This window comes from Rhinopithecus bieti, unplaced genomic scaffold, assembly GCF_001698545.2.
Source record: "Rhinopithecus bieti isolate Rb0 unplaced genomic scaffold, ASM169854v2 scaffold_5216, whole genome shotgun sequence".
In the NCBI taxonomy this organism is placed as follows: domain Eukaryota; kingdom Metazoa; phylum Chordata; class Mammalia; order Primates; family Cercopithecidae; genus Rhinopithecus; species Rhinopithecus bieti.
In genome coordinates, this window is record NW_016805021.1 from 3,024,499 (window position 1) to 3,040,897 (window position 16,399).

Below are 16,399 nucleotides of genomic sequence, written 5' to 3' on the forward strand. Positions count from 1 at the left end.
ATCACAGTAATGGTAGGAAAACCCATGAGAAAATCAACTTTAATAAGAAAATGGGACTGAGGTACTTTTTCTTATTAAAAGAAAAAGTTTTTCTTTTCTTTTCGTGGACTGAGGACACGACTAGTAGGGAGCAAGTTCCAATTTATCCTTCTGCATTCTAAAAATTTTTAGCTGATCTAAGACAAAAAGAAATCTTTCATTCCCCCTGGAGAAAAAGAAAGAATATAGGTATGGTAATTTAAACTATATGAACTAATTATCTGTCAAATATAAACATGATGCATCAGCTTGCATGTCTTGCTTACATTTTTAATATCCAGAATAAGTTCAATTTGGCCACAAGGCTACCACGATGTCACTTCCAGATAAAGTGGCAGCAAGACCTTAAAAATTAAGTGTTTCTATTCATAATACAAAACAAAATGTTACTTTCTTTAAAACTTATTAATGTTTCATATGTTTTAGAGGCACTAAGGGATAATTTTAGATGTTATTGAACATGTAACATGTTATAAGATAGTGTATTTTCCATTGAAACTGAAAATACTACTTGAGAAATTTGTTAATTGAAACTCCCCAAAGATTTCAAATTTCACAAAAATTTACTTTTTGCTTATTTTTAAATATTTTGGACCAGTTTAATTAAAAAGTATTTTTCCCTACTAGCTTAGACTATCTAAATTACAAAAATTAAAACCTTAAACTGAATTACTGTTTACCCTTATAAATCTGTTTTAACTGATTCAATTCACTGACTCCCTCAACAGAGTTCTTATGTTCTTATTCTTGACAGCCCTACTATAGTAAAATAAGTACAGAGTCTATCTTCTTATACTTTACTCAAGAAAAAATATGCACAAATTTTTTCTCTAGAAATATTTAATGACATGATAAATTATTCCTTCTTTAGATTTCTAATTAACTTCCATTGTCAGTACAAAAAAATTAAAAGGGCTTCATAGGAACTGCAGTTCAACTTTAAAAGTCCTAAATGTCTTTCTTTTAACAATCTAAATTAAATAAATCAATTCTAGTTCCCTAACCATCTCCCTTTATTACTATTCTAGTCTTTCAATATGAGTGAGGTAAGCAACTACTGCCCTTTGCACCAGACAGGGGCTAAAAACCCATAAGAACTATACATATGTTTGAATTACTATATGCAATTATCACTTCATAAACTTCCTAAAATAAGGGAAAAAATCCTACTAGGATTTTTTAACTTCAGAGTAATTTACTGAGATAATTTATTTGTTTCAATTTAGTCTTGCTATTACTTTAACACTTTGAAAATTAAGAAAAAAGAAGGGAAAAGCATTTTAACTTAGTAGTTTGAATGAAAAGCACACCAGGCAAAGCACTGAAAGCCAGTCTCACAATTTCACTGGGATAGTACTCACTAAGAGGCAGAGCTTGGTTTTTCCCCTGAATGACGGGAGAGCTTTCAGAGGCAGAAGCAGAAATATTAGAAGAAAACCTAACTTTTCTCCCTGGTGGAAACTGTCAAGGTTGACTCCTGTTTAATAGAATTTAAATGGGGGAAAAAAGGTTGAGAACAGATTCAAAGAGTATTTGGGAAACAGATCCAAACAGGTTGGTCCCTGAGCAAAGGCACAAATCATTTTATTCTGGAAATGAGCATCTCCCAGATAAGAAAGAGAAATTCATCCAACTAGACGCACAATTTTGACCCAGGAAAATCTAGGAGCTGACTAAGAGTAACTGAAGGAAACTAGTATTAAAAAGCAGGAAAGTTCCCTAAGTAACACCTGCTATTAAAACCTCAGAGGCACTGAAGAAACTAAACCCAAACATTCAATAACACAAAAGCCTAGTTTCTCTCAAAGGCAGAATTAGTCTGAAAGTCCCAGCAAGTGAAAAGCTGATGAAAACTAAGCAGTAAAAGGCAGCTGAATAGCTGGGAGAACTTCTGAGGCCAGCTAGGAAAGTGCCCTCCCATTCATTGTGACCTCCCAGAGAGACCATTTAAAAAGTGAGAGGGCTCCAAGGACACCACAAGTTTTACCAGACATAGCAGTGGTGCCAGGTCAATCCTGTCGTGGTCTGAACTCAAAGATGTCTGAACTCTCATCCAGACAAGATAGAAATTAAGCAAGAAGGTATTCTAAATCATTCTTACAATGATTTGGGAACTTACAATGTCCCACCCATTTGACTCTCCCCATAACTTCCTAAATAAATAAGAATGTGAATGTGGAAACAAAAACAGGTAGCTTCCATTTACATTCCAAATGTAAAATCTTGTTGAGCTTCCCAATCCTCTTTAGTCTTCCCAGTGTTATTGTTACCTCTTGTATTTCTCTGTAGTGAATGAAGTTAGAATCCTACACATAAAGAAAAGCATAGGCCTCTGAGAGGAAAAACTGACAATGGAAAGAAAAGATCACTGGTTATATTACTGGTCTGGAAAAGATAAGGCTATATAGGTAGGTGGCCTATGATGAAATAGGTCCCACAGATTTAACTTACAGCAAGCTCCCAATGTTGTTTCACAAGAATATTCCAGGCTAGAGAAAAAAGTAAAAAGCCAGCCTTGTGTATTATGGCTGTGATAAGATTTGCATATGGAAAATATCCTCATAGTTTCTAATATACACACTGAATTAAGGCGTACTATTGTAAAGAAGACAGACGTCATTTTGTGGTATCTGAAGACTTTCTATTTCCTTTATGTATTTGGGTTTTGTCCATAATAAAACTATAATATGACCTCATTTCTAAGGTATTTTCCTTTATTTTCCCTTCTCATATCTCTCTTAGGGATGGCAAAAATAGGATAATGATGAGAATGAGGGCTGAGCTAAGGTGATAAGCAGGACAAGACAACAATCAAAGGAAAGCAAGAAGTAATACTGAAAGAATCACATAAGAGTGGTACAATGTTCCCGCAGAATTGGGGGCACCTCATTCAGAAATAGTATGCCTGAAGAAGGTATATTCTTTCATTTATCCAGCCATTCTTTCATCAAATATTTATTGAGTGCCAACTAAGTACAAACCACTAGGCTATCAAATTGAACATGATGTATTTTTACAATCTTTAAATATGCTTACCTCCCTAAGGTATGAGAATTTTTACACTGCTCTTTACTTAACTGGTAATTCAATACATGCTTGCTAAAATACAGCTACAATGAAGAAAGGGCTAATACATTGAGAGATTTCCCTACCTATTAATTTAAGTTTCCAAAACTTCTGGAAGAAGCCATGAATCATTTAAGTCCATTTAATTTTTTTCCTAAATTTGAATCCAATTGTCCCCCTTATACAATACTTGACTACCTTCTAAAATGAAATTGTGCCCTATAAAAATCATTCAGCCATTGACATAGTTTGAGTTTCAAGTCTTGCTTCAACAACCACAAACAGCTTTTAAATATCTTAGATATTCAAAATAGTATGTTCACACCAAACAAATTAGTTGCCCTGGGATGCAGAGTTCAAGCTGGAAGCATTCTGAAACAGTGAACAGCTTTGGGAAATGTACTGGGTTACAGAACATAACAGTTACGCTATCTACGTCAGTCTACCTAGTGTGGTAAGTATTTACCTCTCACTGAGTTGTATTTTCCCTTGTTTTCATGCTAGTCTCTTCCTTCCTATCACCCCTTAAATGTGAGCCTTTTTCGCACCTTTCTATCCCCAGGCCTCAATTCTTATTTTACCTTTACTACTTCATTAATTTAACCCACTCTTATCCCTTATTCCACTTTCTCTATGTTCTTCCTCCCTAATTTCAGATTTCTGCTAAGCATATCACAAGTCCATATCATCAGCCACATTAATTACAAATTATTTTTAATCTTTCTCTCTTCCTCAGTACTTACAACTAGACAATCTCTTTTCTTCTTCATTTTCATTCATTATTTTTCATTTTATCTGTCACCACTTTAATTCAGGGGCTGAATTTTCAGCGTATATCAACACTATTAGAATAGCCTCCTCACTGCGTTGGCCTTTAGTCCTTGTCTTTCTTCAGGCTTCATCATGCCCTCAGATTCATGATCCTAAAATATAATTTGCTATTTTTTGAATATGCTAAAAAAATGACTATGGCAGACGGAGCGAAAGTTTCATCCAGTGTAGTTGGAAAAGTACTAGATGAAAAATTGGAAAACCTGAATTTTTGTGGTTAAACCACACTCAGTCTTTAAATAATGACATGTCCTTAACCCCTCCAGGTACCAGATTTCTTATCTATTCAAATGACTAAAATAAGCAGTTTTCAAACTTTTTTATTTAAAGTTTTTGAACTGTAATGGATTGAGATGTTGTAAATGAATAAAAGAGATTTTTTTAAAATGAAAATTATTACTCAAGAGTTTACCAAGAACCCTTAATTCTAGAATGGGGGTGGGGGTTTGAGTCAGATGCAGAAATAGCTATTGTAATGCTTTTGGAAACGATGAAGACGTTACCTAAGGCATCCAAAGTGGGATTACAGAGGAAAAGACAGTGTTCAGGCAATGATTTGAAAGTTTTGATAACTAGTTGGAGGTAAAGAAGAACAATAAAGAGGATAAAAAGAAGAGTCATTTATGTCATGGGTAACTGATTATATGGAGATTCAATTTAATTAGAAAGAGAAAATAGAAGGAATTTGGATAGGGGAGAACTGAAATGCTTTGGTTAAAAGAGAAGGAAGCCAAGAACCTCTATGATTGGGTGTTCTCTCATTCCTAGGCACCATCTATGGCCCTTCCACAATACTCCAGGGATTCAGGGACTTCAGCATGAAACCACTTTTAAGTGGGATAATTTCACAATCTCCTTACAGTTTTAAAATTCTACCATCTGTTAGCTAAGAACTGATCCTGTGTTTGATTTTTCTACTCTAGTTAAACAGCTCAGCTTAGTGTTCCTTAAATATACCTTATATTTTTCCAACTTCATCCAGTTTCTCTGATACACCTTCCCCAGTACTTCTCTTATCCAAATCCTAGTCATCATTCAAAAGCCAGTGCACATTTGCAGCATTTAAACCTATATAGTGTAGGGTTATTATCTGTTTACACTCATAGCAGTTAACTCTTCATGTACACAGCTCGTGTACGTTTCCAAACAGATTATGAATCCCTAAAGGGAGAAATTTTTATAAATCTTTGCACCTCCCGTAGCTTCAATCCAAGTAATTTGCACATAAATAGTTTTTCAAAAAAAGTTAATAAACAAATGATAGAAGTGACAGTGGGAGGAGGCAGACAAATGCCTCCTCCCTGGTGCATCCCTGGTGAAACCCCACCTCCAAGACAAAGACAGTTTAAAGCCTGAAAGCCAAGCTAAAGGCCAAACCCACAGACTAGATTGAGAATCTGTCTTCCCATTTGGTACATTTTTCTCTGCTTGATTCCCAGCATTCAACTATTTTACATACACCTATCCTACCTGAATTGGTTTTTTACACGGTTGTGCCCCTCCTTGAGTGGTGTCTTTAACCTTTTTTGCATACTCACAAACCAATCAGAATGCATTCCCCTATTCTAAGCCCGTAAAAGCCCTGGGCTCAGCCACACTGGGAGAGAAACCACCTCATTGCAGGTGTTCAACCACCCTTGCATACTCTCTCCACTGAGAACTGTTTCATTGCTCAACAAAATTCTTCTCTGCCCTTCTCACCCTTCAATTGTCAGTGTATTATCATTCTTCTTGGATGTGGGACAAGAACTCAGGAACTACCAAGTGCAGGTACAAGCTATAACACAGTTGGGCTGGGGCATGCCCAGACCAGCCACAGACTGAGCTGGTGTGCAGGCAGGCCGAGTGGGTGGACCACTTCCTGCGGCAGGCAGCATGGTCAAGCAAGACCTGGCGGGGAGGTGGCATCACCAGCCAGAGGTTCCCAGCTTGCAAAGTGACTGAGGAAAATCTGTGTCAGAAGAATGATCCTAAATTATGTCTACCAAAATCACTTCCCTCAAGGATAATCTTCCCCACAGCATAGTTACATTTGTTAGTAGTTGTGCCCTTGTCTTCTTTAAAAAGATATTAACAAATGTATGCATTTTTAAGGTTAAGTTTGACTTTGATAAGAAAAACTTTAAAACCACCTTGAAAATATCTGTACCTTCTTTTACAAGAGATTCTGAGACTTTCCTTCTAGAGAGTATAAAGCACCTGATCTTCGGGAACTGATAATATCTATCTACTGTGGCTGGCTGCCAAAAATTCCTTGTATTATAAGAGTAGTTGTTTGTGATTTTAAACCCAAGAGACAATGGAAAGCATATGACATATATGTAGAATAAAAGAAATTAACACTAAAAATAAATGCAACAAAATTTATAGACATTTCATGAAGTCTGAAAATAGATAACCTAAGCGGGGCGTGATGGCTCACACCTGTAATCCCAGCACTTTGGGAGGCCAAAGCGTGCGGATCACCTGAGGTTGGGAATTCGAGACCAGCCTGACCAACATGGAGAAATGCCGTCTCTACTAAAAATACAAATATTAGCCAGGCGTGGTGGCACAGGCCTGTAATCCCAGCTACTCGGGAGGCTAAGGCAGGAGAATCACTTGAACCCGGGAGGCGGAGGTTGTGGTGAGCTGAGATCATGCCATTGCACTCCAGCCTGGGCAACAAGAGCAAAACTCCATCTCAAACACACACACACACACACAGATAACCTATTCTTGTTAGTACAAAATAGAGTGTCACATCATTATAGCTCTATCCATTATTTCTGGCTAAGTAACTATTACTTATCTCCTTGTATACATTCCATCAAAGACACAATACTTGAAATTGTGAGGCTTTTGTTTATTTTAAAAAGATATAAACCTCTAATCTCAGTTGCCAACCCCCATCAAAAACAAGAGAACACAATAATTCAAATTTATAGTTTGGGGTAAGTGAAAGGTGAGTTTTGCTAATGATATTTTGTTTTTTTCCTTCATACCCAAGGGAAAAGAATAAAAGCAAGAGATATATTCACTTTTCCAAGTTGCCCAAAATACAATCATTTTAAATGAAGCTGGATAAAAAGTAAAAAGTAAAGAAGTGGCTATAAAAATGTGGCTCTACAAATCTAAGGTATTTAGATACATTTTTACTTAAAAAAAAGCTTTAACTTATTTTCTATGATTTCTACATTTTCCATAGTAAGTTATAAATTTTATGAATCTTACATCTCCAATTATAAGTTAAAAATGCATGCTATTTTTGAAAGAATATCATGTTTTTTAAATTTTTTGGTACTATTGGCAGCAATCACAGGCAGTGTAACATCAGCATGAAAATAGTAAGGAATAAAGATCTTTCCATTATCATCTTTTCACATTTACCAGAAACTAGATTATAATTTTAAAATATTTCAGTGAGAGAAAGGGGCTTATGATGTTTGTTTAAAATACACTTTGAAAAAAATATATTATTTTTACAATAAAATGAATTTTAAATAAAGTCATCCTGTTCTGTTTCTCTCTTTTCCACATTAGTTTCTTCATTTATTTCTTTATGGATTTCAGAAATCCATATCTATATAAAATTCTAGTCTTATAATATAAATAAATTCTGGAAATCCATTGTACAACATAGGGCATATGATTAACAATACTATATTGTATACTTAAAAATTTCATAAGAGGGTATATCTTATGTTAAGTACTCTTACCACAAAAGGGAAAAAATAAAGCAAAAAGGGGAGAAGAACTTTTGGAGGTGACAGATAAGTTTACGGCATTTGTTGTGATGATGGTTTCATGGGTGCATACTAATCTCCAAACACATCAAGTTTACACATTACATATGTACAGCTTTTTGTATGTCAATCATACCTCAGTAACGTGGTTAAAAATAAATTTTAGAATGGCTCAAAATTACAACTATTCAGTTTATGGATGTCTCTCAATATGTGCACATACAAAAAACAACAGATGTCTTTCATAAGAAATGCTAAATGCCTGTGCGTGTAACATGGTAAATTTAAATTTTATTTCATTAAGTTTTTAGTTTCCAATCTCAGAAGAGTGATTAGAACTCACTGAAAGATGAAATTTAATCTGTTTTAAAGTAACTTTCCTGAAAATGAAATAATTAATAATTGCAGATATTTGGAAAATACAGTAATATATACAGACAAAATAAAATCATGTATCCCAATATCAAAAGATAGTCATTTTAACATTTTGGCCTATTTCAAATTAACATAATTATTTATTATTTACCTCATTATGCCTCCAGTAATTCTTTTAAAATGTAGTTTATTTGTCAATATTCATTCAATCTTATAGATAGGAAGTAACTATAAAATAATAAGACTAATTTTAAACATTTATACATGCAAGTGAACATTCTGCTAAAAATGCAGCTACTGCAGAAAGTATTTTTTAGGATGCTTCCTTGAGTACTTTATGTTAAATTATTAAAGTATTTTAAAATTCAGGAGGTAAACATATTAATTACCATTTTAGAAGTAATTCTGTAATAAATTCAAATGCAGAATATAACATTCTAGAATTTTACCAGAATCTTATTGTTTGTTCCTGTGTTTTCCATTTTCTTCCCCAAGTCTTTCAAACTATTATATTTACATGTTAGAAATAAATTTGTTAATCATTTTCACAAATTATCTACTATTAAGAATTTAGGAAATCCTATTCATGAAAATTACCATAGAAGAAATTAATGTATTTTTTAAAAATCCAATTGTAATATAAAATCATGTAGGTCAAACTCTATCTTTTCACCAACCTGCAATTAAAAAACAAATCAGAGATGTATTACCACGAAAAGAAATTGGTTTTAAGATGTAATAAAAATGGCATCCAAGAATAAATCAAATCTCTTAAAATATTTAAATTAATATTAAACATCTGATACAATGTGCTAATATTCATGATGAGTTATAAAATTCAAATACTGATTTTTTTCTAAACTATATTTTCTAAGGACCAAATTACATGGTAAGGGTTTGTTCCTCCTTTAAAATCTACTCGAATTTTACTCCTACCTCTGGCTAATGTTCATTTCCAAAACTTATTTAAATGTATTTCTAAAGGAAATAAATGTGAATACTTTGAAATTTTCAAAGTGTCTCATGAATGCAAAATGATGATGATGATGAAAGTGACTATGACAACAATGATGATCATTTATCTAATGCTTTTAGAAAGAGCTGCTAAATCAGTTCACTTTTCCCCTTAAGATCTCCATATTGAACAGTAGGGCACATCTTTCTACAGAATGTAATTTTGGAAAAATATTTATATGATTAATTTCTTAAAATGTAGGCTATCAAATATTGTATCTCCTATAGCACTCTCTAATGCCATCAAAATTAGTGGAGACAACATCTCCCGTAACTGACAGGCCAAATCAAGGCATGCATCTCTTAGTGTAAGGAATAGATGAGATGGGGTACCCCACTCTATCCAATTCCTCATATTCTTCATGGGTGGATCTCTACTTTATTTCTTCTGTCAATCAACGGTAAAAAAAGAAAATGAGGTTGTTCAGATAAATCCTATGTCCTGGGCCCTGCCTTAACTACTTTTTCTCTACTTTTTATTTGCAGTAGCATCCCTTTCACTCACATTGTTCCCAAGAGCTATTGTTCAATGCCTATCAAGCTTTATGAGTACAATCAATGTCAGATGAGGTAATCACAAGCACTCTCACTTGAATAAGGTTAGTATACATTTAAAAAATTGCACAGTCCCTGCCAGGTAACCAAGATTTTCACTTCCCACAAGTCTGCATGCTCTTCCTCATGCTATTTTGGAGGGCATAATTCTTCTGGCCATTTCTACTCTTCAGTCTAAGGCTGAATTATTTTCCTTGGAGGAACAACGTCTTTTTTCCCTTTTGAGTGCTGGTTCTGGTTTTTAATGCTTTTTACACAGAATGATGCTAGCCTCTACAAACTTGACAAGTATCCCTATGGTTAAGTTTTAGGTACTTACTAACAGTTATTTCCTCAGGCTCCAGCCCCAGTTCACTTCCTCTCAACCAGGAAAACTGGATTTCCTCCATCTTAAACTCAATCTGTCATTCTTTTATGGTTAGTTCTGCAAACATGTTTTCCCAGCCCCTTCATAATACCATCTACTCATTCTTATCTTTACTGTTTTTTTTTCTTTTCACAGTTCTACTTTCTGATACTATCAGCTCTCTAAAATCAGATTTGCAGTTCTTCTAAAAACAATGCTTAAGCCAGAGACACTCCACTGCTGTTCCTTAAGAATTAAAAAAAAAAAAAAATTACATTTTCATTTTGTACAGAATCTTCTACTCTCTTGTCTGGTACTTCCTTTAATCCACAATAAGTTTTATTTGGGGAAGTGAATTCAGTAGGGAAGATATTTAGCCTTATGATATACAACCAAAAGTTACAAAAGGAGAAGAACAGAGTATTTCTATATTTAATCAAAAATCTTATGTGTCAGGGAGGAATTTATCATTTACAGAAATCTTATAATGAATGTTTTCATAGAATAAAAAAATTACTATATATTTAATTTTCATAAAATCTGAAATTTCCCAAATCAGACATGCTTAAAGATGAGAAATTTCTTTAATAGCTTAGAATTAGGCCTACACTTTATCCTAAGCTTTAACAAGACTCAAATGCCCCTTTCTATTTCACATTTAAAGTTATGAGCCTACTTTTCAAGAAAAAAAAGACCAACCAATTTCTTAAGTACCAAAACAACAGATGAGCCAGTGTATTTTTTAAGAGCAGTGGTTACAAAGAAAAATGACAGTATAACTTTGTAAAATTATATGTTAACTTACATAATCATGGAAGGCTTTTGCTTCACTTGAGTGTTCACATGTTTCACGTCTCTCTGGAGCTGCACAGTAGAGATCCCAAAATACACTAAAAAAGTAATCATGGTAACATTAAGAAAACCATACAACACCAATATGAGAAATCACAATTCCAAAAGTAGAAGACATGTTTTTCTTTATACAAAATGTTTCATCTTCAGAACAGATATTTATTTGAAAGACTTAAATGCAGGCAAGTCTCTTCATGCAATAACAGTGTTAACATCTAGTCATCTTTCAGAAATGCTAAGTAAGACTTTCCTAAAAAAATAATTTTATAGCAATAATTTAAAAATTGTCATTCTTATAATTGGCTGTTTATGTGATATAAAACACTTGATTGGAGTAGCTGTAATACTTTCCACTATTTTCCCATGAAGAATAGAAACAGTAAATAATATCCCAATTTAATAATTAAGGAATAAAGTGGTCCATTGATGTTTTTAAAGATAATTTTGTTGTCCAACTCATAGGCCAATACCTTGACCATTAAATTACATTGTTTAAGCAAATATATTTTCTTAAAAATGGTACATTTCCCTGCAATTACCAAAATAGTTTAGTAACTTTGAAAAGACATCCTAATACCTCTTTTTTTCTCCTATTCAGGAACAGTGGGAAGTGAAGCAAACTATGGGGGGAAAAAATTATGCTCCTTACAAAACATATGACTCTGGTCATCCTTCCATTACTAAATTAATAATGAGCATAAGCAAGGATTCTAAAATCAGAAAAGTAAATGTTTTAAAGTGTTGGTTATAAATAAAGGCAATTATAATTATCAATAGAATTATTTTTTTATTCCACATTTCCCACTCTATAAAAGTGGAAGGTAGATTAAGACAAGTAGTTAAGAGCACAGGCACTGGAGCAGGACATATCTGAGACAGAGTCAGACCTGCTGATTACCAGCTGTGACAGCCCTTAAGCAAGTTGCTTAAGGAAACACAATTTCCTCCTCTATAAAATGGGGTTTTTGAGAAGATGAAATTATGCCATATATGCACAGTGTCTGACATATAACAAGCATATTATCAATAATATCATCAACACTATAATTAGTTTGCATAAAAGCTTAAAATGCATATATATTTTTAAGGCAGGTCACTGTGGTGAGGGCACACACGATGAGGATACAACAAAACTTGGTAAATTGAAGCCAGACTTTTTGTTTCGACCTTCAAAGATTCATTTAGTCTGGATCTCTCTCTCTTCTCAGCTAGGAGAAAACATTCTGCAAGCCTTACAATGCAAAGTTAAGTTCATAATTCAGTAAAGTAAGATTACCCTCAGCGGGGAAAATGTGAAAAACTGAGTATCAACATTATTTCCTTTTCAGTTTCTATAATAAGCAATAAATAAGAGAAAATAATAAAAATAAAATTAAGTAAATTTCAATATTTTCAGGAGAGTGAAAGTAGTGAAAGTTGTAACTGAAATCCTTGCAGTCCTACTGGGAATAATCAGAACCATAGATAAACAAGGATACAGCTAAAAGTTTTTCACCTAGATCAGGTGTGTTATGCATTACAATGTATTGCAATCATGTTCTTAAAGAACTTCAAAGATCTTAAAACCAAAGTTTTGTAATGTGGTCTTTAAACTGTATTTAATCAAAGAATATTATATGCAGTATTACATGACAAACAATATAGTATCTCTGCTTCTTTCCTAATTTCCCTAATTTCCACTCAAGTAACAGAAGACCTCTCTTGAAAATTATTCCAATTACATTACTTTTATAATTCCATTGTAGTACTTTTAAAAGATTATCTCACACAATGGACTGAGGGAAAATAATTTATTGATTTATTGTTGGAGTATACCCTAAGAGTTATTAAATAAACATCAGAAATAATTATTTCTAAATAGATAGTTAAATTAAATATTTATCTTATAATAGTAACATTGTTCTACTTCTATTTTTATGTTTGCCTTTATGGATTTAGTGGAAGATCAAATGTTTGTAAGATCAAGCTTAGAGGTTATAAAATAAGTGACTAAAACAGGATAATTTTATAGGTGGTGTTTCTGAGAATCCTGTATTGCTTATACATGATCTTGTTTTACATAGGCAAAGAAATAACTCCTTTAAAAATATGTCTCATGGCAAGCCTTGTGCTAGGTAGGTCCCATATTTTAGTATCTAGGACAAGTGTGTATTCTTTTCCATACATTTACAATGTCTATTCTATCATTTTAAAGATCAGTAAATCTTCAATTTTAAAAAAGCCCTACTCATCAGCAAAGTTTCATAATTAAGTCTATTATAATCTAGGATATGTTACGAAATTTAAAATGATAAAATTAAAAATTAGAATACCAAATTTAGTTCTTAGTGCCTATGATATCAAGTTTTACACACATGCCCCATCTATTTTATTAAGCATTATTATGTTACTTCCTTCTAAGAATCACAGTAGGAAAGAACATTTCAAAATTTCATCCATTTATAGCAAAGTTCAATTATATTTTGCCTATTTATAAAACAAGTTGCAGAAGATCGCCTCTATCTGCAAGATGGAGTCATTACTAGATAAGGACCAGAAGGCTGCTTCAGATTATAAATTGTTTGTTTTTTTTTTTTTTTTTTGTGATTTTGAAACATTTTAATTATACTTATACTTAGTGGTTGAGCATCCCAAATCTGAAAATCCAAATTCCAAAAGGCTCTAATAAGCATTTCCTTTGAGTTTCATGTTGGCACTCAAAAGTTTTAGATTTTAGATCTCAGGTTTTCAGACTAGGGATGCTCAACCTATATTGTGACTGGTATAATACCACCCTAATATTTGAGAACAATTGGCCTTAACATAACGTCAACAACAAAGGCTGTAGTAAGACCAAAACACATGATTTTAGTCCACATTCTGCAATTAATCCATACTTGGTTTTGTGAGCTAGTAGACAAATCACTTAATTATAATGTTATAGCCTTATTTCGAAAATAATGAGGTTAAAATCAGAAGATTTCTATAAACCCTTCACGAATAAAAAATGTAAAAACGATATTCTTCTAGTAATATTCAAATATGCATTAAACACCTGGTCTATATAATATGCTGCCATACACTACCCGAGAAAATAAAAAGATATGTAATCCATGGCACAAATGTGATTGCTGGTCCAAAACTAGTGATGAACTCAAAATTGCTTGCGCACTTGCCCGAAACTGCTCACTTCACCTAGATGTAGAAGTTATATAGCATATATAAAAATTTCACTAATATTTTTAACAAATGCTTTTAGCTGATATCATGACAATGTGATGATTAGTATACAAAAATGTAGACTTATGTCCTAGAGAAAGAAGTAGGCCTTTTAGTTTAGGTAAGTTTCATAGCAATACTTGATTTGTGCTTACGTCGAAGGATTTTACTGATGTACTTTAGTAAGCTATTCTGATGATCCCCTGTACTTGTTCCTTGATCTCCAAGAGGGCCAAGGTCAGAAAATTTTGAACCTCCCAAGATGCAGACTTTGCCCCTCTACAACCTGAGACTTAGGAGTTTCTCAGTTCCTCTAATCCTACAACGATTAAACATGAAAACAGGCCGGGCGCGATGGCTCAAGCCTGTAATCCCAGCACTTTGGGAGGCCGAGACGGGCGGATCACAAAGTCAGGAGATCGAGACCATCCTGGCTAACATGGTGAAACCCCGTCTCTACTAAAAAATACAAAAAACAAGCCAGGCGAGGTGGCGGGCGCCTGTAGTCCCAGCTACTCGGGAGGATGAGGCAGGAGGATGGCGTAAACCCGGGAGGCGGAGCTTGCAGTGAGCTGAGATTCCCCCCACTGCACTCCAGCCTGGGGGACAGAGGGAGACTCCATCTCAAAAACCAAAACAAAACATGAAAGCAAATATTATCCTTGAAATGTATTGGGTTCATCATCATGAATAATACTGCAGAGTTTTATACAGTCTCTTTATTCCTAAGCAGAAACAAGTGAAATTTTTATATTTTACAAATGAAGACAGAGACTGAACACAGAGAAGCAAAACTTACAAAGTATTGAAATCTCTGATCTTATATAATTTATTATCATTAAAATCTTCCCCTCATAAATCAAGGGAAAATACTGCATTCCCAAGTTGAAGATTCTCATCCAAACACTGTATCTCCTTCTATTCCTGAGGATGTGAGTTGAAATGACTTAGGTAGCTTGTTAATATCTCAAGGGAACACAGAAAGTGAAATGGTTGTCAGAGAAGTCTACAAGGGTGAATAAACATGCCAGATGTGTCCCAGAAGATGGAATGCTAACATAATTATACAACTTATGCCACTGGCCAGATCTAGGACTACCTGAAAACAAAAATTTTTTAAAAGACAAAACAAAACAATAAAATGCCATGGAAAACAATTTTTCTGAGGAACAAGCCATGCTGTTACAAGTTCAAGTCTTAATAACTAAGGAAGTCATTTGTCTTTGTCCCAAAAATATATCAATGAATGTTAGTTACTGACAATCTCTATTAAAGAAAACTATCCATTCACAAGACCGAAAACAGTTTCACATGAAATGTGTATGTACCTGTTCTTCATCTTAGAACCTCCCCAAATGTATAACTTGTATTAATATTATAATACCTTTAAAAATTGAAGTATTAAATTTTGCTTCATTTTTATAAAATTCTCACAATACTCCTGGATTAGAAATAAATTTCTATTTTAAAATATAATAAAGATAGTTACCATTATTGAATAAGTACTATATTCAAGCATCGTACACAAAGTATCACATATTCAGCATCTAATCCTTCTAATTATTATCCCCACTTTGTAGATGAAGGAATTGAAGCTTAGGTTAAATTAGATTAAATAATTTGCCTAAAGTCACACAGTAGCAGAGCTGGGCTTGAGCCTTTTAATTATTACAATATTTTGCTTCTAACGTGAGTGTGGTTTTAAGAGTTCTTAATGCAAGACTCCTTATTCTGATTGTGGGCAGGTTTCTACAGTTGTGGCAGTCTGAGCAGCATCAGCTGTTACAAGAGTGGGATGGATACCTGTCCCAAATAAGACAGTGAGCACATTGTTAGCCTACCTTTGACCCCATGCCCCAACTCATTTCCTGACTATCCTATGGCAACCACCCCCTTACCCTACATGCAGCTGCCAGGGATTCGTGGATGCCTCAATATAGACATGACTCAGAAAAGAAAACTTCTGAGTCCCATTTATATATATTGCCTGGAATTAGCCACTCACAATGCTCAAATGGGAAATGTAATTAATGACTTATTAATAGTGGGACACTGAATTCTGCTCTGTGATTAAGAAATATCTGTTACTGAGATAAGCACTGGTTACAATTCAGGAACTTGAATTCTAACTCGAAATGTGACCTTGGGCAAATAGTTTTTGATTTATGTAAAAAGAGAAAATAAATGTTATGTATTTTACAGTGTTTTATACAGAGACAAAGACATGACATACACAAAAGTAATTTTAAAAGAAACTTAAAGGTACTAAAATATTACAGAAAAGTCTCATATAGCTAGTATTGCGAAATAAAAGAAGTTTTCTAATTAACTTGAGTAACATTTGCCTCATTTTTCTTTCGAGTCCTTCACATTAAATGAAGATTCCCTCAGTTTTTTA

General features: G+C 33.7%; 1 protein-coding gene across 1 annotated transcript in view; it reads right to left on the minus strand.

Annotated features, from left to right (window-relative positions):
• SSBP2 (single stranded DNA binding protein 2) overlaps window positions 1-16,399 on the minus strand; it is a 338,402-nt gene that overhangs the window by 183,355 nt on the left and 138,648 nt on the right. Inside the window, exon 4 of the mRNA XM_017870897.1 lies at window positions 10,757-10,841. Within this exon, the coding sequence (XP_017726386.1) occupies window positions 10,757-10,841 (85 nt within the window). The remainder of the gene's footprint in view (window positions 1-10,756; window positions 10,842-16,399) is intronic.